Below are 25827 nucleotides of genomic sequence, written 5' to 3' on the forward strand. Positions count from 1 at the left end.
AAGGCCTGAAAACTTGATCCTTATCTATTCCCTGAAACAAAACTCTGGTCAGACTGTATGCTCCTGAATAACCCTTCTGACTAGGCACACAATTAAGAAGAACAGAGATTGGTATCATATGGGATAAAGGTTAATTTTTTCCTCTGTGGTTGCTTACAAGGGAGTCTACATGCTGAGAGTGATGGACTTTTGGCCTTAGACCATGAGATTGGATAACTGTGCAGACTGGATACTCCATTATTTCCAGAGCATGGGCTCTGGCCTTCTGATTCATACAATGTGTGAAAAATAGGGATTTCCAAAATTTAGCCTGAAATTATGTCCCCTAAATCTTTCTCCAGGTTCCTTCTGATTGAATATCTGTTAGGATGAGCACCTACAACCCTCCCACACTGGAGCAGCTGGCACTGGAGGTGCTGGTGAGGAATGATGCCATAGACTTCTCTGATCTGGAATACCTGCCCATTATGCTCTTCCCACCACTCTTCCTAGAGGCATTCAATAGGAGACGCACAGAGTTATTGAAGGCAACGGTGGCAGCCTGGCCCTTTTCCTACCTCCCTGTGGGACCATTACTGAAATCTGCTGATGTGGAGATGATGCAAGCTGTGCTGGATGGCATAGATCTACTGATGACCCAGAATGTTCCTCCCAGGTAAGCAAGACCCAAAAGAGCTACAGGGAAATAGGGTTAGTGGTAAGACACATGAGGGCAGAAAGACTGATCAAACAGGACAGAGAATAATGTCACTGACATGGGGATTTGTGGAAATACTATTCAAGGTGAAAGCTGATCTAAGTGAAACTCATAGTGGACAGCTCAGAGTACTAGTAGCCCTAGTAGGATGAGCCTTTCCCTGGCTTTCCTACAGACACTAGATATGAAAGAGACACAAGTCAAGAGCAACTCAATGAAGGGAAGTGGGTCATGTCTCCAGATGTGTCAGGAGCCATAATGGGACAAGCTAATAATTAGCAGGTGATCATCTTGAAATGGCTTGCCTTGGATTATTATATAATCTGCAACAAGTGAGCCCTTATTCAGCAAGGCTGTAAGGGACTTATATGAAGAAAGCTTCCTGCTATTGATATGCTTTTTCTATTATTGGAATTAAACATATCTAACAATCACTAAGCAATAGCACACCTCTTTGGAGCAGATATCTGCAGATCCACGAAGATGTACTGTCTTGGGTTGATGCTATATAGACAAATAGATGACTTCTTAAGTCTTGTTGGTGATCTTATAAGAATTCCTAAATTTATATAAATGATTATTATTAAGCTCTTTTGTAGTGGGACTGCTATTGAGTCCCTTTCTGATAGTCAAACTGCAATGAGAACTCTGCCTGTCTTCCATGTGTCATTAGTTGCTCTTAGATAGTAACCAGACTTTCTCCAACTCAGAGCACATTCCAAGAGGTTGTAAAATAATTAACCAAAGGTCACTAATAGGAAACTCATGATTTAGTATAAGTGCTAGGACAGAAGATATAATGTTGCCTGGGTTTACCTATACAAATCTTCATTAATTTCTTAGTTATAGTTTTAAACCTTCAGTGAACCTGTTGAGCTAGACAAGTGGTGGATGTTCAACCAGATAATTACTACTAATGGATATGCATGTGAACATTCTCTGTTGTAAACTCTATTTCAATTTATGATTTGATTTTTGGTGTGAACTTGTGATGAACTGTGTAATATGTGATCATGTGCTCTGAAAGATGTAGAAGTTCTGAATACAAAGACAAAAAGTAGTAGTAGTAGCAGCTCTAAGTGTCTTTTTCTTCCTGAGACCTCAGACTAGCAGGCATAAGTTAGAGACCAGCAGTTCCCTCTGAGACAGAACAAAGGCCACATTGCCTTATCCTCTGCTGTTAGGCTACAGGTGTCAATCACCTAGGCCTGCAGTTTTCTACCCTCAGAAGAAGTTTCCTACTCTGTGCCTCTGCCACTACCCTCTCTGGGCTGAGAGGCTCCCTGGACATATGCATATAGTGCACTGTCCTTGACAGCCTGGTATGAAGTGTTATGTTGGCACTGAAGTTAGACAAGTGGGATACAAGTTGACTCCATATTGGTTCGTTCCTATTTTTAATTATGAAACATTACCTATTTCCACCACAGAAGGAGGAAGCTAAAAGTGTTGGACTTGAGAGATGTGCATCAGGATTTCTGGGATGCATGGGCTGGAAGAGAAGATGGAGCGTGCTCACCAGATATTTTAAGAAAGAAGCAAGGCCCAGAGAGTCTTCCTACTTATGCGTTGACACAACAATTGCAGGTGGTCACTTACCTGTACCTCAAATCCTCTTTGGAAGAAGACCAAAAGTACTTGCTCCGGTGGGCCAAGAAGAACAGTGACTCTTTGCAGCTAATCTGTCAGAAGATGATAATTTTTCGCTTCCCCCTAAAGATTATCAAGGAGGTCTTGAACATTTTCCACCCAATCTATATTGATGAATTGAAAATATGCACACTTGAGGTAGATGTAATGCCATTCCTAAGTTTATTTCCACATTTCCTTGGCCAGATGAGAAATATTACCAAATTCAATCTACATCAAATTGACTTCCAATATAATCCTCTGGAGATTAGCAGGGAGGTGTATAGCATTTCACCCGGAAGTTATATAGAAAAATTGAAACCATGCACCTCTGATATCCTGTCTTTTTTAAATTTCTTTCCACATTACATTGACAAAATGACATATATTGCGAATTCCCTTCGACATGGGATTCATTCCCAATATAATGTTGTGGATAGAGTGACAGATTTAAAGACGTGTTCTGCAGAATTCTTTTCTCAGCTCACCAAACTCGACCATCTCCAGAGTCTCTATTTGAATTGTTCCTTCATTCCCAATAACAACATGGAAATTTTGTTCAGGTAAGGAAGGATAGTGAGCTGTTTCTGTTCTGGCAGAAAAACTTTCCTTTTACTAGGAACATGAGTGAACACCTGAGGTATGCCAGTCACAAAGGTTGTTACAATGACAGAATCATTACATTGTAGAAGTGTGGAATGTTTGTTTCTTAACTGAATTCACTTGGTTCATTCCTATTCCTTTAGCTGAGTCTGAGCTGGGGTAGGAGATATTGAGATAGCAGCCTTGCAAAAAGGTCCATAGTGTTGGGTCAGATGCAGTAAGTGTGCTTTGCATATTCCTTTTTGGGATCAAGGCAAAGATAATGGAAGGAAACAGGACAGAGCAGAGAGCCCTGAGCTAGAGAGGCTCCACACTTGCCCTCTAGAAAGATACAAGTACAGGAACCAGTTTGTTCCTCTATTGAAGTCTGTCAGCCTCTAATTCTCCCTAAATGGAAGGATGGTTTGAACACAAGTTGGGACTAAGTAGATAAGAAGTTTGTGACACTGGGGTGGGGATCATCAGAGTCAAGTGTAGAACCATGAAATCAATGATGATGAGTGTGGAGATAGCAGAAACAAGAATAAACTGTGTAGGACACAGGACAGGATGTTGCCAGAACCTCCCTGTGCTAGTCCTTTCTAGGTATGCTCTTCTGGCATGATGAGGCAAGCTGTAGTTCTTTGACAGAGTGAGTATGGAGAGTTGCAGACCTGTGGTCTGAGCCCATCCCACAGGATTGTAATATGCCTCAGTAGACAATGCTATGAGCAGACACCAACATGCTGTGTTTCCAAGGTGGACATTCAACAAAAGCACAGATTGACTACATATGTAGCTTCTCTGTCAATCTTACTAGTGTCCTCCAGCAACGTGAGTTAGAACCAATGTCTTGTTTTTACTCTAGATGTCTGAAGAGCCCCTTGGAATCCTTGTCTATGTCTTTCTGCCGACTCTCGATGTCAGACCTGGAACACATGTCAAAGTGTCAGAGCCTCTATCAACTGAAACAACTGCACTTCAGTGCTGTAGTGTTTTCTGAGTCATGTTTCAAGAGTCTCCGAATTCTCCTAGAGAATGTATCTGAAACTCTGCAGAGTCTGCAGTTTGAGCACTGCAGGATGAAGGACTCTCATCTCAAAGTCCTCTTGCCAGCCCTGAGCCAGTGCTCACAGCTCAACAGTATTAATTTTTACTATAACGACTTCTCCACTCCTGTACTGAAGGACCTTCTGCAATGCATGGCCAATCTGAACAACTTGACTGTAGAGGTGTACCCTGCCCCAAAAGAGTGCTATGATCCCCTGGGTGATGTTGTGGTGGAGAGGTTTTTTCAACTGTGTCCTGAGCTGCTACAAATGCTCATGTCCAAAAGGCAGCCCCAAAAATTTATGTTTGCTACAGCCACCTGCCCTCATTGTTTGGGATGCTGTGTCTATGACAGGGTTCCCAGCCCTTGCCTTTGTTGGCAGGTAATAGAAGATTGATTCTGGATGCTGAGACATGAAATCTGAAGGAGGACATTTACCACAGAATCCCTGAATTCATGGCTTTAGATGCAATAAAATCAAAACAATGTTCACTGGATTGAGACCTTGGGTGATTTGATATGAAGGACAATAGAATAGTAGGAACAGGGTCTTGTGAAATCAGAAAGACAGTTCTGCATGTCTAAATATGCCTCCATCAGGACAGGATCCACACTGGCTTCCCCATTTTGTAAATATAAGGCCAGTCTATGAACTGATTGGTCTCCTCTTGTGTGCTACCCATGTCATTGACCTCAGTTTTATTTTGTGCTGTTCTATGACCTCCTGATGTATGATCAAGGAAATTATCATTGGAGCCTTGTTGGTGGCAAACTGTATTAAAGTCATTTATGGCATTATCTTCTACCCTTTACTTCCCAATGTTGTCTCCTTTGTTACTTGCACAGTACTGTCAAATTAAGTGTGAAGGGCTCTTAAAACCAGTCTGTATACTGAACCATCCTTGGAATGGGATGTGATTGTGAGCACAGAGGCTTTCCTACACAAGACTGTGCAAGTGAACACATTCTAGAAACAGGGTGTGGGGTTGTTGTTAGAACTTATGTTCCATCAGTGCTCACAGCAATGGGCTATTATGGGATTCCCTATGAACATAGGGCATCATGGTCCATCAAATTATTGCAGTTTTATCAGTGAAAGTGTCATCCGACAACACACCTTATTCAGCACTAGTAGAATGCATACTGTCTCCAATCCACTAGAGGATGAACCCTCTACTGATCTGGTCATTTACAGAAATGTAGAGAAAGAATGAGCAAGCCTGTCATGTCTCAGGCATATCTGGGATTCCTCTTCTCCATGCCATGCCAGTGTTCTTTAAGACAATGTAGTTAGTTCAGCAAGAAGTCCCCTACGGAGATTCATTCTGCATCTCCTGTATCATTACCTCTGGGTTCATCCTAGGTCAAGACTGTTTCCTCAACCTTGGACCTCTGCCTCAGCAGTTCATTACCACATGAGGGCTTGTAGATTCTCCTAAATTGTCACCCCTGAGAACACACATGTATCTCTTAGTTGGAGTTTTATTGATGTGAAGAAACACCAGGATCAAGGCAACTCTTATAAAGGGAAACAATTCATTGGGGCTGCCTTACGATTTCAGAGGTTTAGTCCATTGTTGCCATGGCAGAACTCATGGTGGCATGCAGGCAGACATGGTATTGAAGACAGAGCTGAGATTTCTACATCTAGACCCACAGGCAGCCTAAAGAATTAGCCACTAAGTCTGGCTTGAGTTTTGGAAACTGCAAATCCCACTCTGAAGTCACACTATTCATACAACAGGGCCATACCCACACCTATTCCAAAAATGTCATGTTTTCAATAATTCCATGCCCTTTGAGTCTATGGGGCCATTTTCAGGCATCCATGGTATGAGTAGCTTCATACAGACTTAATAGATTATATTCAGGAATATAATCTATTCAGACTTAATAGATTATATTCAGGAATATATATATGTATGTATGTATATACATATATATATTACTTGTATATATGTTATATATACAAGTAAACACATATGCTTGCAATAATAATTATCTAAAAAGAGGCTATAAACTTGGAGAGCATTGCAGAGTGTTGAAGAGGGTTTGTAACTTGGTAAAGAAGATACGTAAATTTTAATCTCAAAGAGAAAAAGTAAGTTATTGGACCCACCTAAGCATATTTCAACATTTAAAGATGATGAGGGATTCAGAGTCAGTCTCAGAAGGACAAATTATTTTTTAAACAAGTGGGAGGGTAATATACTCAGTATAAGTCCATGCGTTTTTATATAGCAGCATACCAAGCTCTTCTTTCTCCTACAAAAGTTGTAGGAGAAAGAAGAAACCTTAGTTGCTACAGTGCTTGTCTAACATTGGATAGCCATGGGTTAAATATCAGAATCACACAATACTGGGCACAAGAGTGCATACTTGAAGTCTCATTACTGTAGAGGGAGAGGGAGAGGATCAGTTAGGTTCAAGATTATCCTAGTTACTTAATGTGAATGTTATTTTTGGTTGTCAATTAAAATACATCTACAATTAACTAGAAGCCAATATGCTGGACATATTTGTGTATAATATTTTGGTTTGAGTTTGTTTTCTCTTTATTCTTTTTTTGGAGGGGGACATGTTTTTTGTTTCATTTTGATTTTGTTGTTGTTGTTGCTGCTGCTGCTGCTGCTGCTGCTGTTTTGTTTGAGACAGAGTCACTCCCTGTGTATCCTTGGCTCTGCTGAAACTTACTCTGTAAAACAGGTTGGCCTGGAACTCTTAAGAGATCCACCTGACCCTGTTTCCTAATTCCTGAGATTAAAGGTCTGTTCCTTTTAACACACCTAGTATCATTTTTCCTTTTTTTCGATGGCTATCATTTATTGATGAAAGGGTAGAAACATGGTATCAGTATTATTCTTTACCAAAAACTGACATCAGACAGAATTTCAGAATAACGCAATAAGACTAAAAAGAGTAAATAAAAGTTGTTTGGACTGAGAATAAACAAAAATTCCTTTGTTTAAAATTACTCAGTCATTTCTACAGAAATCCCAAAAGACTCAAGAGAGACTATGAGTTCAGATAAATGATATAACAAGGATACAGAAGACAAGTTTAGGGCACAAATTGTAGGGCGGGTGGGCTGTGAGAAGCAACTGGATGCTTGGTGTAGAATGAGCTTGGAACCCCAGAACCTTAATTGGAAGGCAGGAGTTCAGCTCTGCTCCCAAGCCCTGGTTCTTTTCATTTAGTTTCATCCCTCCACAAGAACTCCCACAGAGAGGTCTATGGCCAACAGTCACAGGAATAGGCCTCAGGCCCTAGAGAGATTTACATCCTAATGAGGTACCTGAAGGCAAGAGGGTGGAGTCAATTAAGCATACTTCCCCAGCCACTCCCCCCTCTCTCCCTGCTATTTAACTCAGGCCTGCCCTGGGTTTTACAGGGGGTGCATCCAGATCCATCCACCATCCACCATGACATTAAAGCCAGTAAAAACCCATGGACTTTCTCATGTCACTGGGATCACACCTTGAGGATCTGTGGAAACACAGCACCCATGCCCAACTTCCAGCCTGAAGGAACCCAGAAGGTTCCCAGCCAACTACCCACAGCCTGGTGTGAGGAACCCTGTGGTTCTCCAGCCAAAATTACCTTCAATTAATCCCAATTGGTTGTTGTATCCCAAGAAATAGACTGCAACTTTTTAAAAATACAATAGCCAATCCTGGCTAGTTACCTTGAGAGAAAAGATCTGAGTGGATGGTTTTCAGCTGACATTCATTCTAAAGCCAAGGAAAAAGCCAGGTTCAGAACTAAGTGTTTTAGTTAGTAGATGACAGAGGTTCTGGTTAGTCAACAAAATGATGGACTGGGTATAAGGAATATCTTGTACCTCAGTGGTACAAATTGGCATAATTATGCTCTAAATGTATTTTGAGAGAAAAGTTTAATTTTTTACAAAAATAGTGCTATGTAGGAGGAGCTAAGGTGAGAGTAGTACTGAGAGGAAGAGAAGGAGTAAGGAGAGGAGGAGAAGTAGGAGAGGAGAAGCTAGGTGATGAGAGAGAGAAAGAGGGGGGAGACAGGGAGGCAGATGTTCATGTATCTCCACCAGTCAAAGATAGTTGATATATCTAGGTTGGGTAGTGGGTTACACCTCTGATTGAGCATTATCAAACTTATAAAGCCTTTGATTAACATTTTTAAAAAAGTGTATAAATGCAAAAAGGAAAGGGGGGCATGGGATAGGGGCTTTCTAAGGGGGGTGGAATGGGGAAAGGGGTGGCATCAGAAGTGTAAATAAAATATCCAATAAACAAAACAAAACAAAAAAAAAACAAAAAAAAGAAAAAAAATACAATTAAGCAGGATGTGGTGCACAAGCCTTTAACTCTTGATTCTGGGGAGTTTGCATCCACCCTGGCCCTATGTAGGGAGCTCCAGACCAGCCAGGAATACACAGTGTGACCCTGTCTTTAACAAAAAGAAAAAAGAATAAAGATAGAGATAGAGGTAGAGATAGAGAAAGAGAGATTATATATATATATATATATATATATATATATATATATATATATATGTGTGTGTGTGTGTGTGTGTGTGTGTGTGTGTGTGTGTGTTTATGGAGACAGAGAGAGAGAGAGAAAGAGAGAGAGAGAGAGGCAGAGGGGGCAGAGAGAGAGAAATTAAATATATATAGTTACATGAGCTTCTAAAATGGAATAGATACACATAAAGTTAATAAAGTCTATACAAAATCAATGTGAGAAAAACCATAAAACTCTAATTAAAAAATAAGAGACCTAAATAATCTAGAAGATCTATAAATTCAATAAAATGATTCGAAAATTAACAAGGCACTATACTTTGGATTGAAATGTTCCCAAAAGGTTGAAGACTTGGTCCTCAATGTAGCAATATTCAGAGGCAGAGTTTTTGGTAGGTCACTGGATAACAAGGACAATCTATCAATGGGCTCATAACTGACTGGTCCATCAAGAAGTGGTGGAAACTGCTGTAGTTGCATCTGGCTGGGGGAGACTGTCATTGGAGGTACTCCACTCAAGGGTATAGTTCTTGCCCCTGGCCCTTTTCTTTCAGTTTCCCTACTTCTGAGTCAGCATAAGAGGTGCAGTTGTGCTCTACTGGACACTCTGAGCCATGTTTGGTCTTGGCTTAGCTGGAAGTAATGGAGCAAGTTATCACAGACTGATGCCTCAGAATTCCATCTACAGATGAAACTTTCTCCCAAGTTATCCAAGTTCTTTCTCTGACAAGATCAGGTACCTTTAACTTCTGACATAATGCAATGAATTCAGGTTTTAATTTCTTCAAACTCAAGCATGGCCAGGGGACCACTCACCTGTGCAGGGTCGTCTACCTGAGGCTGTAGGTGGCAAGGATTTGGCAGCCATGAATCTGCACATGGCTTTGGGTGGCATGACGGGCTGTGCAGGCCAGGGTGAGCAGGCTAAGGAGGCACAAAGGGAGGCGGGCACAAACGCATGCCCAGTAAACCTGGTCCTCTCCACAGTATCATTTTTCTTAATTAAAGCATTTAAAATGGAAACTCGGTTTAATCTGGATTTTAGAGTTGTGAAGACACACCTTCTATTGGCCATATTTTCTTCTGGCACCATGTATAAATGACATGGAGGAAGAAAGTTCCCTATATTTTTGTCTGCTTACTTTTGCTCCATTGCAAGTCCATTACTTCACTGTTAATTGAGTCTACTTCCCAGAGATCCCTGCATATAGAAGACCAGCTGAGACAACCAGTTCATGAACTGAACAACTACTGAGATCTTGCACCTTCCATTCACAGGCAGCCATTGTTCGATTAACTAGACCACAGCCTATAAGATATGCTAGTAAACCCCCCCATTTATATATTCTTGCTATAAGTTCTGTTCTTCTAAAGAATCCTGCTAATACATTTAGATGTGGAACGTGAAAACCTGCCCCCAAAAATTTTTAACAGAAACTGAAATTTAAAAAGGAAAGGAAAGAAAGAAGATCTTTGTTACATAAAAGACATGCTCTATTTTTGAGGTAAGCCTTAGAATGGTTTAAATTTGGCTGATGCAGTACTCCAAGACAAGATCGGAATACTGTGAAGAATGGGATTTGTGTCTTCCTCCACAAATAAAGCTGCTCCCACACCAATAAATTCTAAATAGTTTGTGATGGGGCCTAAAGACACAGAAACCAGATAAAAATTGAACCACAAGCCTTTTCCTATGAGAGCTTCTAGGCCCAACCTCTTTCCTGGTTCCTCCCCTTGATCAGTTCTTTCCTTCTTACTCTCTCCATAGTTCTGTTTTTATCCTGTGTTTAAAGGCAAGTGAGAGGAAGTAAGTGTAGAGATGATTTGGAGTGACAGTGTCTAGTCCCAATGCCACCAGTGCTGCCATAAAGTGACCTAGCACAAGCAACAGGAAAGTACAGAGCATCAGAGGAAGAGAACAGTTTTACTTACTGAATTGTACCTGCTACCCAAACAAAATGTTCCACAGAAGCTCATCCAATGGCTGTCATCCTATAACAGCTCCCTTTGTTTCTGATGCAACTGAAAAAAGACCTTTAAGAGGCTGTGGGAAGACTCTGGCTATAAGACACTTTCATCCCTTTTACCCCAGGAGAAATAGAAACATTTATATTAGTCCTGTCTTCTGCTGTTCTCTTGCTCTGATATTCTACTTCCCTGTTGCCTCTGCTAGATGACTTTGAGGCAGCATTCCTGGCATTGGAACTAGGCACTCTCACATCCGAAGAACTCAACACTTACTTCCTCTCACTGGCCTTCCTGCCTCTACTCCTCTGCCTCCCCCCACCATTCTTGGCAGTTCCTTGGTTTTACTCTATAACCAAGTCATCTGCTTATCACTCCCTAGTGATGAATTTTCAAAAGTCTCTTCTGGAACACATGATGGCAATCTCATAACCCATTGCAGCTGATTCAGTTCAAATTCCACTCCAATTAAATGACCAGAGAGCTCCCTCTTCTGCAGACCTGAAACTAATCTTAGACAGTATTCTCCTCAGTTCAATAACAGAAGAGATGATGGCCCTTTTCCACTCATCTTTTGATGCTACATTTCCAACTTCTGTGAAGGCTCTTGCTTCCAGTATCTCTGTGCTTATTAGGATTTGGAATGACAGCATTTTTTCAGTTTTAAGCTAAGAACAGTAAAAAATTAGTGATGACAATAGTTATTAGTCAACCCAGAAAGTGTCTCTTAGGACAGCTTGTCTCCCAATACAGTCTGTATTACCTTGGGGAAACTATTTCAGAAAGAAAAGGCTGCAGGAGAGAAATACATCCCATGATGCACCTGTAACACTTTCTTTATTCCCAAACCCTTCACTCTGCCTCAATACAGGGTCATAGCCAGCTTTATTTTCTGGCAGACCCCTCACTATCCTGTGGTAGAAAGGATTAGCCTCATTATGTGCTCTAATAAACACAGTTCTGTCTATCTGCTTTCTCACTTTTTAAGTTCAGTTGCAAATCATACACTATCCATTTATAGATCTTCATGAACTGGATAAAAAAGCTACTGTTTTATCTATGCTATAATAGCCATGTCTGCTTAGCAATGATTACTTATTTCAAAATAGTTATCAGGGAGCATTTTGAATATTCCAACACAAACATTAAATGTTTAAAGCAATGGCTCTGCCAGTCATTGAGATCTGACCAATATTTTTCAAACATATATATTTGACAGTCACAGTGGACCCTGTATATGTGCAAAAGAAGTAGTTGCCCATTACATTGTTAAATATATTTCAAATGGAAGGCCAAATAAGGATATTCTCAGGAAAAATCTAAAAGAATTCATTATTGTTGAACCACACTGTAAAAATTACTATTAGCTTCCTTATGAAAAAGAGATGTTATCCCAAAGAGAAGAAAAAAGAAGACAAAGCACTTCAGAAATCTAACAAGAAACACGTAGGACAAAATAAAACTATGAGTTTAATGTTTGTAAAATGCACATAACTGCCTTGTGTGGTGGTACAGGCCTTTAATCTCAGCACTCAGAAGGCAGCGGCAGGTGAATATTTGTCAGTTGGATTCCAGCCATTGCAACCTCCTCTTATAGCATGAGTTCCAAGCCAGCCAGATGTAAGTATAGTGGAACAATGTCTCAAAAAGAAAGGGGGAAAGAATCAAAGGCAAAAGGGAAGGAAGGAAAAAGAGGAGGAGAGAAAGAAGCGAAAAAGGAAGAAAGGAAAGAAAGAAAAAAGGAATTATATCAAAATAAAACATAATAAAAATAACCAACATGGTAGTTTAGGACCACAGGAAGGACAAAGACACGATATGCATTGAGAGACATATAATAAAAGCACAGGCAACAATTACACACTTGCAAATATAACAATTGCAAAGGCTATTAATATCCATACTGATTGTTGTGGTCTGCAGCCTAGCATAGCTGTAATTATTTTGATTCAAGCCTGCCAGCTGTTTCTTACTATTGCTGTAATATGCTTTATGGTCTTTGCCACAGAAAAATAACTTGGTTCAGGGCAGGGTCATGATGATCACATACCCTGTTATATTCTCTGTGTTATGAGTTTTGTTAATCTTAGAAAGTTTCATATATAGCCCCTCAAATCAAAGGTCAGTAGGACCTTCTATGTCTGATATGGCTTGAGTCAGCATCAACCACCAGGTAGCACTTGCATATAAGTTAATTGTGGTTTTTGAAGTTTTATCCTTTATAAGATGACATAGAAAATTTTGGGGGTCATAGCCTCAGCCCATGAATTCTGAGTTATGGCTCTAATTGAACAGTCTTAAGATGTGTGTTCAATAAACCACCCCGCTCCGAGAGATGGTTGTTTGTGTGGTTTATGGAGGGGCTCCTAGAACCACCATAGATGGGATGTGGTCTATGGAGCAACTAGAAGTGTCCGGAGGTGTAACGAGTGGTTCAGATGCAATCTATAGTGGATTGAATATGCTTAGCCCAGGGAATAACACTATTAAGAGGCTTGGCTTTGGAGAGGGTGTGACCTTGCTGGAGAGAGTAAGTGACTTTAGAGCTGGGCTTTCAGACCCTCCTCCTAGCTTCCTGAAAATAGTAGTCCTCTTCTGTTGGCCTCAAATCAAGATGTAGAACATTTAATTCCTCCAGCACCATGCCTGCCTGGACACTGCCACCATTCCAACCATGATGATAATGGACTGAATCTTAAAACACATAAGCCAGTCCAAATTAAATGTCCTTTATGAAAGTTGCCTTGGTTATGATGTCTCTTCACAGCAACAAAACCTGAACAAAGACAGAAGTTGGTGCCAGGCAATGGGACATTTTTGTGATAGCCTTGACCATGTTTTTGATTGGAAAATTGTGGAAGTGGGGACTTTGTATATGGAAAGCCATAAAGTGCTTTCATTGGGACTTCATGGACCATTCTGTAGAAATATGAAACACATTGGTGTTGAGGGTGATTTGAATTCTAAATATTGTTTTGGTAAAGAATGTTGCTGCACTTTGCCCTTATCTAAAGAGTCTACCCAATGGTAAAGAGATTTAATGGATTGCATTCACAAAGAAAGTCTCAGAAAAGTCCAACATAGACTTTGTCCTCTGATTTACTTTTATAGAGAGCATCCTAATCAAGCATAGGAAGCTTAGAAAGGAAAAATATGAAACGTGTGGTTTAAGGAATAAAGGCACCAGGAAGCACAATGGAGCTAAACTCTGTGTTTGAGAAGATAAACCAATTAAGGGATTGGTGATTTGGGAGCAAGATCCTACTCAGCTAAACTTGCCATTTATGCATTTACCATTGAACAAAGAACTACAATCAAGAAATGAAAGACACAGATTTGAATCATGAGGAATCATGACAATGAAAAGCTTAGTTCTAGTCCTGGTGGTACAATGTCTTTAATACCAGGAAAAAAAAGACAAGAAGATCTCTGAGTTCAAAGCCAACCTAGTGGAGAGCAATTTCCAAGTAGAGAAAAGCTGAGGTTTCAGGAATGTTAGTACATGCCTTTCATTCTAGAACTCAAGAGACTGAGGCATGCAGATCTATGAGTTTAAAGTCTATCCACACAGCAGTTTCCAAGACAGTCAAGCTTAGGCAGTGAGAGAGATGGAAGCAGACAATTGGTAATGATGTAATAGAAAAAATGAGGACTTGTTCCAGTCCCCAAAAGCAGCAGAACTTGGAAGCTTCAGCCCTATGGCTCTGGCTTTAGATTCAAGAATAGAATGGGTTACTGTGACAGTTGATGCTGGTTATCTGGAGCTAAAAATTTAGTGGTGGTTAAGAAAAGGCTAGCATAACTGAGGTGAAATCTTATGGGAAGTATTTTCTAAGAGCACAAAGAAGTTGTGTTCCAGATATAGCCAAGGTTGTGCATCCTACTGCAGCTAGACTTGGTAATACATAAGAATTACCCAAGTGGTTCTGGGTTTTTTTTTTTTAAGGCATAAAGGAGTCATAAATTGAGGGGTCAAGCAAAGAAATTGAAGTTTGGTACCCTGAAGAAAATCTATGAGAGGCTATTGATGAAGCCTATTTGTAGCAGAAGACCCCAGCATAGTGAAGATGCTAGCGCCATATGATGCTAGTAACATCAACAACAATGGAGTAGAGTCAACCAGAGCCGAGAGTGCTAGAGAGGGCAGAGCTGGAGAAGTAACACAAGCTCTTTTGAGAAGCCCAGAAGATTGTGTGTGGATCATTGGAACAAGACATTGGAAAAAGACACTGGGACAAGAACTGTGAAGTTATATATCCCTTGGAGACTCCAAGATGTTAGAGATGACATAACCAAGGGATAACTACTGATAGAAAAGACAACATGGAGTGGAAGCAGTCCAAGAGAAAGAAGTTCACTGTAGTCACCAAAGATGAAAGGGGTTGGAGGTCTGAAGCATGCTTTGATATCACACATGGAGAAGCAGACTTTGGAGATTGCCCAACTGACTTTTGGTCTTGGTTTGGGATAACAGTTAAGTGATTATATGAATCTCAGAAGAAACTTTGAACTTTAGACTTTTAACATGGTTGAGACAGTTATATACTATGAGACTTCTGATGGTGGACCAAATTGATTTTTTATTATGCTATACTAAGTATGTCCCCGACAGCCTCATGTACTTTAACAAGCCTATGGGTGACCTGGAGTGGAATATAGCAGTTTGAATATGCTCGCCACAGGGAGTAGCACTATTCAGAGGTGTGGCTTTGTTGGAGTGGGTGTTGTTTTGAGACCCTTCTTATAGCTGCCTGGAAGCCAGACTTCTGTTTCCCTTTAGAAAAGGATGCAGAACTCTCAGCTTTTCCATTTTTATGCCTGCCTAGACACTGTCATGTTCCCACCCTGATGGTAACAGACTGAACTTAGAACCTGCAAGACAGCCCCAATTAAATGTTGTCTTTTATAAAATTTGCCTTTGTCATGGTGCCACTTTATAGCAATGAAAGCCAAGCTAAGAAACAATCCCTAGTTCTTTGGCAGGAGGTGGTAAAGATAAATAACAACAAAATGTGATTTCTAGGTTGTAGCACAGGAAGAGATGCATACAAATGTATTAAGCTGTTGGTAGCAGATAAAAGAAACTTGACTTAAATACTGCCAGTTTAACCTCAGACTCCATTTTACCTAAACTGACCAACTCCTTTTATAAGAAATAATAGTTCCCCAAACATAATGCCTATTCCTAACACCAGAAGTGAACTTGACTTGTTGGGCAAAAACATTAACATTCAGTGTCAGTTGACCATGATGGCACACTTGGGAATGTCACTATTCCCTCAGCTCTGATTAGTAAAGATCGTAATGTAACTTGTCTCTCATGGGTGCAGGTTTTAGGCTTATACAGTCTGCTTCAGTCCCTACTCAGGTGTAACAATGCTGTGTGATGAAGACTTCTGTATTCAGCATGCTATCTCCAAGAAACACTATAGTCAAAAAATGAAAATTTTTTAGAGCCACTGAAATGACTCTTTATTTTTTAACTTATTTATTTATTTATTTATTTATTTATTTATTTATTTTATATGAGTACATTGTAGCTGTCTTCAGACACACCAGAAGTGGGCATCAGACCCCATTGCAGATGGTTATGAGCCACCATGTGGTTGCTGGAAATTGAACTCAGAACTTCTGAAAGAGCACTCAGGGCTCTTACCCTCTGAGCCATTGCCAAAGCCCCAAAAATGACTCTTTATAAGTTAAACAGACAACATAAAGTTCTAAATGACTTAAACATGAAAACTTGGTCAACTGCAAGTTAAAATCTAAGTATCAAAATATACATAAATCAACTTGGTTTGTTTCTAACATTCACAACCAAGTTCTCTGAGGTAATTTTGCAAAAAATATGTGTCAAGATGTAATTGATTGTGAGAATGCTCACTTCAGAATTGTTCATAAAAGATTACAAATCATCTAAATATCCTGACTTTTGAGCTATTAAATAATCATTGTAGATTTTAAGAGATTTTTCTCTTAAGATTTATTTGATGGTGTATTTATGGATAAAGCCTATGTAACTGTTCCTGGCTAGCTTGCCATTTTGTGCTGTTAATAATAATACAGGGAAACTTTCTCATATGTTGCTTGTGCTGTTACTAGTGGTCTATTCATTCCCAAGTTGATTGCCTGCATTGTTATGTTCTGTTCCCTTCCTGATTTTCAGGTATGTTGGTGTATCCAAGGCTTGCTGTGATGAGAGAACTTGGTTATGATGATGCCAATGTATATTGACTTCTGTTGTTTATGGTCTTGTGCTTGCCTCTCACCATCTGATTATCTCTGGTGATACCTGGCATGGATGTCTCTGTCTGTAGCCTGCCTGCTGTACCCCTGGGTTGTAGCATGTCTCCTGGGAGGCCTGTGGCCCAGGGTGTAGCAGACTTCCTGTGGAGCCTTCAGAGGCAATCAAGCTGTTGTACTGCCTGTAGCTGTTCTGGTAAGTCTTCAAACTGTGGTGTCTGTTGCCTGGTGTGAAACAGAACTCATGACAGGCCTTCAGACTGTGAGGTCTTTAGAGGAGCAGACAACCTGGGGATCTGCCCAGCAGAAGGCACAGACTGGAATGAGAGTGAAATTCGGGGGACTGGAAGTTTGGGGATTGGTGAGTACAGAGTCCACTGGGCTCCACAGTGTATCCAGCTTTTGCAGTTGTGGAAAGGGAACCTTGCCTATTGTCCTGTGTGTAACAGAACTACTGGGAGGCCTTCAGACTATGGGTCTTCAGAGGTGCAGAGAAGCTAGTTATCTGCTCCAGCAGAAGGCATAGGTCAGAAGGGTGGGTTCCATCATTTTAGACATAATTTATCCCTATGCATTTCAGTCTAGTCAGAAACTGGAGATTTTTATACCTCAGATCAGCCCACCAAGTCTGAGCTGCCAGCCAATTCGTACCTTTTGATTTTAATTTCTTTCAGAGTCTTATCAAGATCTATTGTTCAAAAGTCCTAGCTGGCATAACTTTCAACCCACCAGCCTCAGTTGCCAGAGTAGGTGTGATGAGCAATGGCCTGTTTTCCTACTCTGTTCTCAGGATTGTTCTTCCACCCAGGATAAAGGAAATGTTAATTTATATCAAGGGGCTGAAAAGAGGACTTATCCACTTAGAGCCTTGGGTTTTTCTGCCAGTACCTTCAAAGGAGCCCCCCAATACCATATTGTGACAAGGCAAGACATTGCAAAAGTTTGTCCATCTTGTATACTTGCATAGGCCATTTCAGGTTTAACTAGAATCCCTTGAAAGTCTTCCCATTCAGAAGTTGTTCTAATTTTCTATTTAAAAATCCATGTACATTCTGAATCTTTTGAGAAAGGAAACTTCTAGCACTATACAAAGAGGCCACCTTACCTCATACCTAAGATTCCAGTCATCTGACAGTAGAGGCAGGAGGAAAGATCTCTGCCTCAAGTTCATCTCAGCTACATATAGATGCTAGATGAGCCTGGGCTACTAGAGAACCTGCTTCAAAACAGAAAAATCAACCAGCAAACAAAGAATACAGAAATGGGAGCTGGAGAGATGGTTCTCACCATACATCCAAATTTGGTTCCAATAAGCACATGGTGGCCTAAGTTAACAACATCTCTAGTCCCAGGGGGTCTATATTTCTTCTGATCTCCTAATACAGCAGGCATATGTGGATACAATTACACAAATGTAGGCAAAACATTCACACAGAGAAAATACTGAAAATGTTAAAACTTTTTCTTTAAAAATCAGAAATATTAAACTGGATGAATGTTAACGAGAGAGAGAGAGAGAGAGAGAGAGAGAGAGAGAGAGAGAGAGAGAGAGAGAGATTCACTTAGCCAAATGAGGTGGCTGAGGTGGCACTTGGAGACACATTCATGTAACTCCATATTTTGAGAGACAGAAGCAGGAGGACATAAATTTCAACCACCTTGAGCCAAGTGGCCAGTGACAGGCCAAAGTCAAGAATAGAGCATAATTCTATCTCAAGAAAACAAACCCAAGAATAGACAAACAAAAACCATTTGAGATGAAGGCAAAGCAACCCTCGGAGCCAAAATCACTTTATGATCTTCTCCTCAGAGGAGACAGAAATAAGAATTCTTATATCACCTGTGCTGTAATGTCCACAATAGGGAGTGGCTGGGCTACAGGAGACTGGGTGTCTTAGCAGACACAGTGGTAACAGGTCTCCTGCTCCATCAGGGTAAGGAGGTGACTCCATGATTCCCAGTGTCTTCTCTAACTCCCCGAGCTTTTTATCCAACCTTCACTTTTCAACTTTTAAGAAACCACACCTCCATTGCTGTCCCTAAATTATTGTAAAATGTTATCCAGTCCTAATAAATTAAACATAACTTTTACAAGGACCCATTCAATTCATATGAAAGATAGGAATACACAGGTAGACAGTGTGGTTCACATTTTTAATTTCAGGACTGATGAGGCAAAGGCAGGAGGATCTCTGAGTAAGCACTGAGGCTCATCTACAATGTGAGATCCAGACGAGCCACAGCTTCATGGAGAAAACCTCTCTAGAACCAAAACAAAATAAAGGTATGAATAATGAAAGTGATAGGAGAAAGCAGAAAAATGAATGTCTAATACACAGCCAATTTCCTCCTCAGACCTTCAGTTGTGGAGGATGTTATATAATTTTCCCACTCTTGATATCACCTGTCATGGCTGCAGACTCTAGAAGAAAAAACACATTAAAATCCTATAGACATAAATTATGTATAATTGTTGGCCCTAACAGGAGGTCTAATCTCCATTCCACCTTCACCCTTCAGTCATGTACAGAGGTGAAGGGAGTGAACAGGCCCTAGAGAGATTTACATACTAATGAGGTACCTGAAGGCCAGAGGTGGAGCCTATTAAACATTCCTCCCCAGCCCCTCTCCCCTCCTCCCCTTCCCTTTTAGCTGTAGGGAAAAAATAAGGCTGGGGATCCCAGGGTTCCTCCCGCCATGCTGTGGGTAGTCGGCTGGGAACGCTCTGGGTTCCTCCAGCTGGAAGTTGGGTCCAACTACTCATTAACTAAAAGCCTTTCCCTGGCTCCTCATGGTTCCTCATGGAGGCGCGGCTGCAACACAAGAGGAAATCCTTGGGTTTCCAAAACCGGTTTATTGACATGCCGCCGGATGGTGGATGAATCTGGATGCATACCCCCTAAAACCCAGGGTGGACCCGAGTTAAAAGGAGAGGGGAGGAGGGGGGAAGGGGCCCCCACAGTCTCCGTTTTTCCATGCACCCACCGCCCACCGAGGCTGGGGCCCAAAATGGAGATTTCTCACTGAGAGACTCCTACACCTGCCTCTGCTAAAGTTGAGTTTGCTCCCTGTCCAAGAGCCCTGATGAGTCCGCTTGGCACTGTGTGAGCCCGCCTGCTCAGCCTCTGCTAGTCTGCAGTAGACTTAGTCTCCCTGAGACACCCATTTCTGACAAAGAACAGTGCAGACCAGCGACACAGAAATCCACACTCGTGCACCCACAAAAGGGCCTACAATGTTTCCCACAGGTGGTAGACAACGTGTGCCGAGCCAGCTCCACAAGCGCACCCCCCCTCCCCGTGTCTGCAAACTGAGTAACATCTGTCTCTGTCCACCCTACCCCCTCTTTCTCTCTCTCTGATTCTTAGGTATAGCCTAACCCCTGCCCAATACAAAAGGACTAGGTCTCTCTCCCCACGTGTTCTCCAGCTCAAGGGCAAGATGGTGGTCGCTTCCTAGCCCCCCACTCTTCCCATCCCCCAGCTCCACAGAGGGGGCTCCTTCACAGCTACTCCTTCTCGCAGCTGAGACCGTCCTCTTTCTCAAGATTGCCAGCTCCAAACTCTAGTCCCTAGCGCCCTGCCAGGTAGCGTCTTTCCCTGTTCCCCGTCATATGCGACAGGCTACAGCTATTTGGCTTAGCCTGCTTGCCTGAAGCAACAGGGGAGAACCCTGCTTGCTACCCAGCCCTGTGTTCCTTAGCCAGCCTATGCTTCCCCTCACCCTCAGTCATTTGCAGCTGACTAAAGCTACTTAGCTCAGCCAGCTTGCCTGAAGTAGGGGATCTAAAATCCTGCCTGCACCCCTTGCCCCCATGCCACATGCCAATTTCTCTCAAAGCTGCCTGGCTCCAATCCAACTTCCACGTGTCTTTCCCATAGATACAGACTCTTACTCTTTCTGACTCTTAGCTCTCCTATCAAGCCCCAATGCTTCTTGCTTGCCTTAAACTTTTCTTCAAAGTTGGCCTTCCCTCTTCTTCTCTACATTTAAAATTTACCAGCTAAGAAAAACAAAGGGGGATACATAATTAACATTGTTTTTCTCCCTCAGCCATCCATAAACAGATTCAAAGATACCTTCCAGGATTAAAGTTTCCTCAAACACCTTTGCCTTTCCAGGATCTTAATGACAGACCATAATGTGCTTGTTCCCAAGCAATTTAATGCTCAACATCCAGCCTTTACAGACATCTTCCTGCCAGAGATGCTGCTTCCCTGCTGTGATTATCCTACAGGTATACCCACAGATCCAACAGAGTCCACACCATCTTCTGGAACCTGCCTGAGATGCCAAGCTGCTTTCTCCCAGCCACCTCATCTGACTGCAGACTCCAGAGACACTCTGAGATCCAGAGACAGTGCCACCTCCTAAAACCTGCCAAGTTGCCTTCTTCCAGCCACCTCGTCTGACTGAAGACCCCAGAGCATGCTGAGATCCAGAGACCCACACCAGACTCCAGAGATGCACACCAGAACCCAGAGACACTCACTACAGAAGACAGATCCAGACCTTCCAGCTACAGATGAACTCTTTTGCCAGTCACATAGCAAAAGTTACATGTTAGTGAGGAAAACATAATGTCTATTTAGATTAATCAGATGTCATTACCCTCAATTCCCATTACCCTTGGCTTAGTTATGCTACACCCTCCAGCCTACATAGTGTTTTCTTTTGACTACCTCATCCAAAATTTGCACTAAAAAAGAGTGAGATTTGGGTCATAAGGAGATGGTTTGGTCTCCCCAGTAGAGCGCTGGGTTTGAGGTAGCCGGGGACTCAAGAGGACTTTGCCTGTCAGGGACGGCAATTATCTCCCCATGCTCCCGGATTCCAGACTACTCCACGCGGTCCACATCTCTCATTAACCTGCACCTTGCAGACTACAGATGATGCAGAGTCGCCCCTCTTTTTATGAAAGCAAAGAGAGTGGGATGTTGGGCCTTGGACGAGGTAACTCCATTTAACCTGCCACCTTCAGTCACGTACCACACAGGTAGAGGGCGTGATTAACAAGTCTCCACCTCCAAAGATTAAGATATTAATGAGTTATCTAAAGGCTGGGGGTGTGTAGCTAATTAAGTTATCCCCTCCCCTTTTCCCCCTTCCTATAAAAAGTCAGGGGAGCCTGGCTTTTGGGGGAAGCACATACCATCTATACCCATTCATGAACAAGCGAGCTCAGAAAGCCCGCTGCTTAAATAGAGCTTTGGGAGACGTGCAGATCCCTCATTGGCTCAAATCTTTCATCCAATTGTCATACTCGGTTTTCGCGCCATGTGCAGGTGCATTCTCAAGTAAAGCTTCCGTGAAGAACCAGGAAGCAGAAGCCGGCGCCATCTTGTAATGGCAAATGCGGCTCCTCACACATTTACACAATGAAGTATTACTCAGCTATTAAAAACAATGAGTTCATAAAATTCTTAGGCAAATTGATGGAAGTAGAAAATATCATCCTGAGTGAGGTAACCCAATCACAAAAGAACACGTAAGGTATACACTCATTGATAAGTGGATATTAGCCCAAAAGCTCGCAATACCCTAGATACAACTCACAAACCACATGAAGTTCAAGAAGAAGGAAGACTAAAGTGTGAGTGCCTAGGTCCTTCTTAGAAGGAGGAACAAAATACTCTTGGGAGCAAACATGGAGACAAAGTGTGGAACAGAAACTAAAGGAGGGGCATTCTGGAGACTGTTCCACCTGGCTCCTTTTGAACTCAGAAAACTCACTATGCACTTACATTTGGAGCACTGGGATTAAAGGTGCATGCCACCACTGTCCTGCTCATAATTCCCAGTCAAGTAGAGCCACTCCTGACTGAAACCATTTCTATAACCTGCCTTGGAATTTGGATGATGAGATTACAGGCCCAGGATCCAAGAGATACTGAAACTTCACTTTGATTCATTTTTGTCTTTCAGTATTTCCTGTTAGGTTCTTTTAGTTGTCACCTTTATTTTATATATGAGTGTTTTGTCTCCATGGATGTGTGTGCAGCACATGAGTGCATATTGATCTCTGATTCAGAAGATGCCATCAGGCCCCTAAAACTGGAGTCCTGAAAAGTTGGGGGCCACCAAGTGACCACTGGGAATCACAGTTGTGTCCCTGGCAAGATGAACAGTACCCTTAACAACCAAGACCTGTCTCATGCTGCCAAGGTAGTCAGGGGTTTTTTGAAAGTAAGCACAGATCCACACAAACACTTCAGTAGAATAACATGAGACTCTACCTCATCTCCACACTACACATGCTTATTATTTTAAACTATGGAGATGTGGAAGTGGGTGTGTGCATGGGTGTGCAGCAGCCTGTGGCAGGGAGTGGCCTTTCAATTCCCTGGACCTGAAGTTCCAGGAGGTTTTCAGATGTCCAACTTGGGTTCTGGGAACTAAACTCAGGTCCTCTATAAGGGCAGTACACACTGTGAACTGATGAGCCATTTCTCCAGCCCTTGCATTCTATTTATTTATTTATTTTGTGTGTGCATGTGCAAAGCACAACATTCCTGCCTTGAATTGCTTGAGGAGGTCAGAGAACTTTAGGTGACAGAATTATCCTTCTACTTTGTGCAACCCAGGGAATAAACTTCAGGTATCACGCTTGTTGCTGGACCCTTTTCTCTTCATGGCAAAATCTGCCTCCCACATTTAATAAGAAGAACAATGAGGGGTAAAATAACTATGTTTCAAAATTCTTCACTGTTGTCGGCTTATTCAGGAGAGATGGGTACAAAAACTAGGCTCACAGATTCAGAACAGTAAGGACAAAGACAATTGATAGTTCAACATTTGTAATGCAGATTTTAAGGGATGTCCATCATTTAGGACAGGACAGGACAGTGACTTTCTTTTTTTTTTTTCTTTCATTTTTTATTGGATATTTTATATACACTTTAGATGCCATCCCCTTTCCCCATCCCCCCCCCTTAGAAAACCCCTATCCCGTGCCCCTTTTCCTTTTTGCACTTATACATTTTTTTAAAAAATGTTAATCAAAGGCTTTATAAGTTTGGTAATGCTCAATCAGAGGTGTAACCCACTACCCAACCTAGATATATCAACTATTTTTGACTGGTGGAGACACATGAACATCTACCTCCCTGTCACCCCCCTCTTTCTCTCTCTCATCACCTAGCTTTTCCTCTCCTTCTCTTCCTCTCTTTACTCTTTCTCTTCCTCTCAGTACTCCTCCCACCTTAGCTCCTCCTACATAGCACTCTTCCTATTAAAATAAAACTTTTCTCTCAAAATACAATTAGAGCATAATTATGCCAATTTGTACCAGTGAGGTACAAGATAAGGACAGTGACTTTCATCCATATCCTGGAGACACTTATGTGCAGGTTTACAGCTAACAGTTGGGAGACATGAAGAACAGAGCTCACAGATATGGTGATCTATTCAACTATCCTAACACCCAGGAAATGGAAGAAAGATCTGATTTCAAGCCCACCCTCGGCTATATGTGACCTTAGGGGGATAATTTCCCCTGCTACATTTTACAATAAAACTTGGTATTTTGGGAGAAGCTAAGGTGGGAGGAGCGAAAAGTGTAAGGGAGAGAAGAAGAAAGACAAGGGAGGTGGTGGAGTAGAGAAGATGGCTGGCGATGCCCACATGCCTCTAGCAGTTTCAGAAGGTTATTCATATCTAGGTTAGTTAATTGAGTTAAAAAAATCTAATTGTGTGGGCATCTTGTTAATTGAGCATTTCCAGTTATATAAATATTGGATAGCCATTAAGTACTAAGAGTCTTCATTCTACAGTGTACTGCTGGATGGATGGAGGGTATTATCTGGACTCAGCCAAGCTTTGTGGACAGCATGGTGGATTGGCTCATCTAGCCACCTCGATGGAAGCTCATGGATGCCAGGGCCCATGCTTCTGGCTAGCCAGAGCTGAGATCTGAGCTGAGCAGTGGCAAAAACACAGTGACCCTCTTGGCCTCTGGCTCCATCTGGTCGGGAACATGGTGGCTGCTTAAAAACAAGCCAGATTGTGCACCACCATTTTAAATATTACCCTCAACATGTGACCAGAAAGAAGGCAGTTTAGGGGCCAGGGGGAGGGAGGAGTGTGCTATAGGTTCCACTCCCTTTGCTTTGTACAGTCTTCAGTTTTGCTTTTGCCATATTTAGTGTGCCCACAGGGCCTCTTCCTGTGAGTATCCTGAATTACATTCACCTGCCCATCAGAAACCTCCTGAAATAGCCAGCCTGCATTGCTCAATTGAGGTTGACAATGCTGTGTAAATGAACCAGGCAGCAGCCACACAAGTGGGATGGAACATAAGCCTGATAGGAAAGGGAACAGAGGTGGTAACAGATTGACTGCTGTTGACTTCCATGTCAAGAGCTTCTAGACAGCAAGAGCTCAGAACTCACAGCTCCTTTGCGTCTTCTGCATGTCCTGACCAGGAACCTGGTAACTGGCTGATGGACCAGTGGACAGGAGAAGCACTGCATCCAGGCCCCAGGATCTGAGGGTTGGTTTACAATTTCAACTCGGGAGAAGCTAATCTTTCTTGTGGAGTCTTTATGATTCCACAGACAACTGTCCAGTGACCACACTACTCTCCATCTAAACAAGGCCCATGTGCTGTGACCCAACTGAAAGCCATTTTGTTATGGACTCTGATCTTCCTTGTCCCAGTGGCATGCACACCCCAGTGGAGAACCAGGGCATGCAAGGCATCTGACTCCCCTGAGTGGCTTGCAGGTGTTGCATGGCACCCCTGTGGAGATGCAGAAATACAGCCCAGCACCACTGTTCCTTCTTTCCTCCCTCTGTACCTCCATTCCTTCCTCTCTTTGTTTTGTTTTGGTATTTTGAGAGAAGGTCTCTCTGTTCAGCCCTGGGTATTCTGGAATTCACTCTATAGACCATGCTGACCTCAAACTCAGAGATTCTCCTGCCTCTGCCTTCTGAATACTAGGATTAAAGGTGTGTGCCAGCACCTGGCTCCACTCCCTTTCTTAGTATCAGTCACAGCAGATGCTTGCCACAGCCTCAAGCTCAGGAGGTTGCCTCAGCTCTGTAGCTCAGCCACAGACAGACTATGTTAACAGGAACATAGGTCCCTGGATCATGGTATATTTTGAATCACGTGTCCTCTCTCTCAACAACAGACTACACCTGGTGCTGCATTGTACTCTGAAC

General features: G+C 42.1%; 1 protein-coding gene across 1 annotated transcript in view; it reads left to right on the plus strand.

Moving 5' to 3' along the window:
* Positions 1-368: 368 nt before the first annotated feature.
* LOC117708715 (PRAME family member 12-like) overlaps positions 369-25827 on the plus strand; it is a 30632-nt gene continuing 5173 nt past the window's right edge. Inside the window, exons 1-4 of the mRNA XM_034502592.3 lie at positions 369-655; positions 2131-2612; positions 2796-2889; positions 3777-4341. Of these exons, the coding sequence (XP_034358483.3) occupies positions 369-655; positions 2131-2612; positions 2796-2889; positions 3777-4341 (1428 nt within the window). The remainder of the gene's footprint in view (positions 656-2130; positions 2613-2795; positions 2890-3776; positions 4342-25827) is intronic.

Source organism: Arvicanthis niloticus, chromosome 5, assembly GCF_011762505.2.
Source record: "Arvicanthis niloticus isolate mArvNil1 chromosome 5, mArvNil1.pat.X, whole genome shotgun sequence".
Classification (NCBI taxonomy): domain Eukaryota; kingdom Metazoa; phylum Chordata; class Mammalia; order Rodentia; family Muridae; genus Arvicanthis; species Arvicanthis niloticus.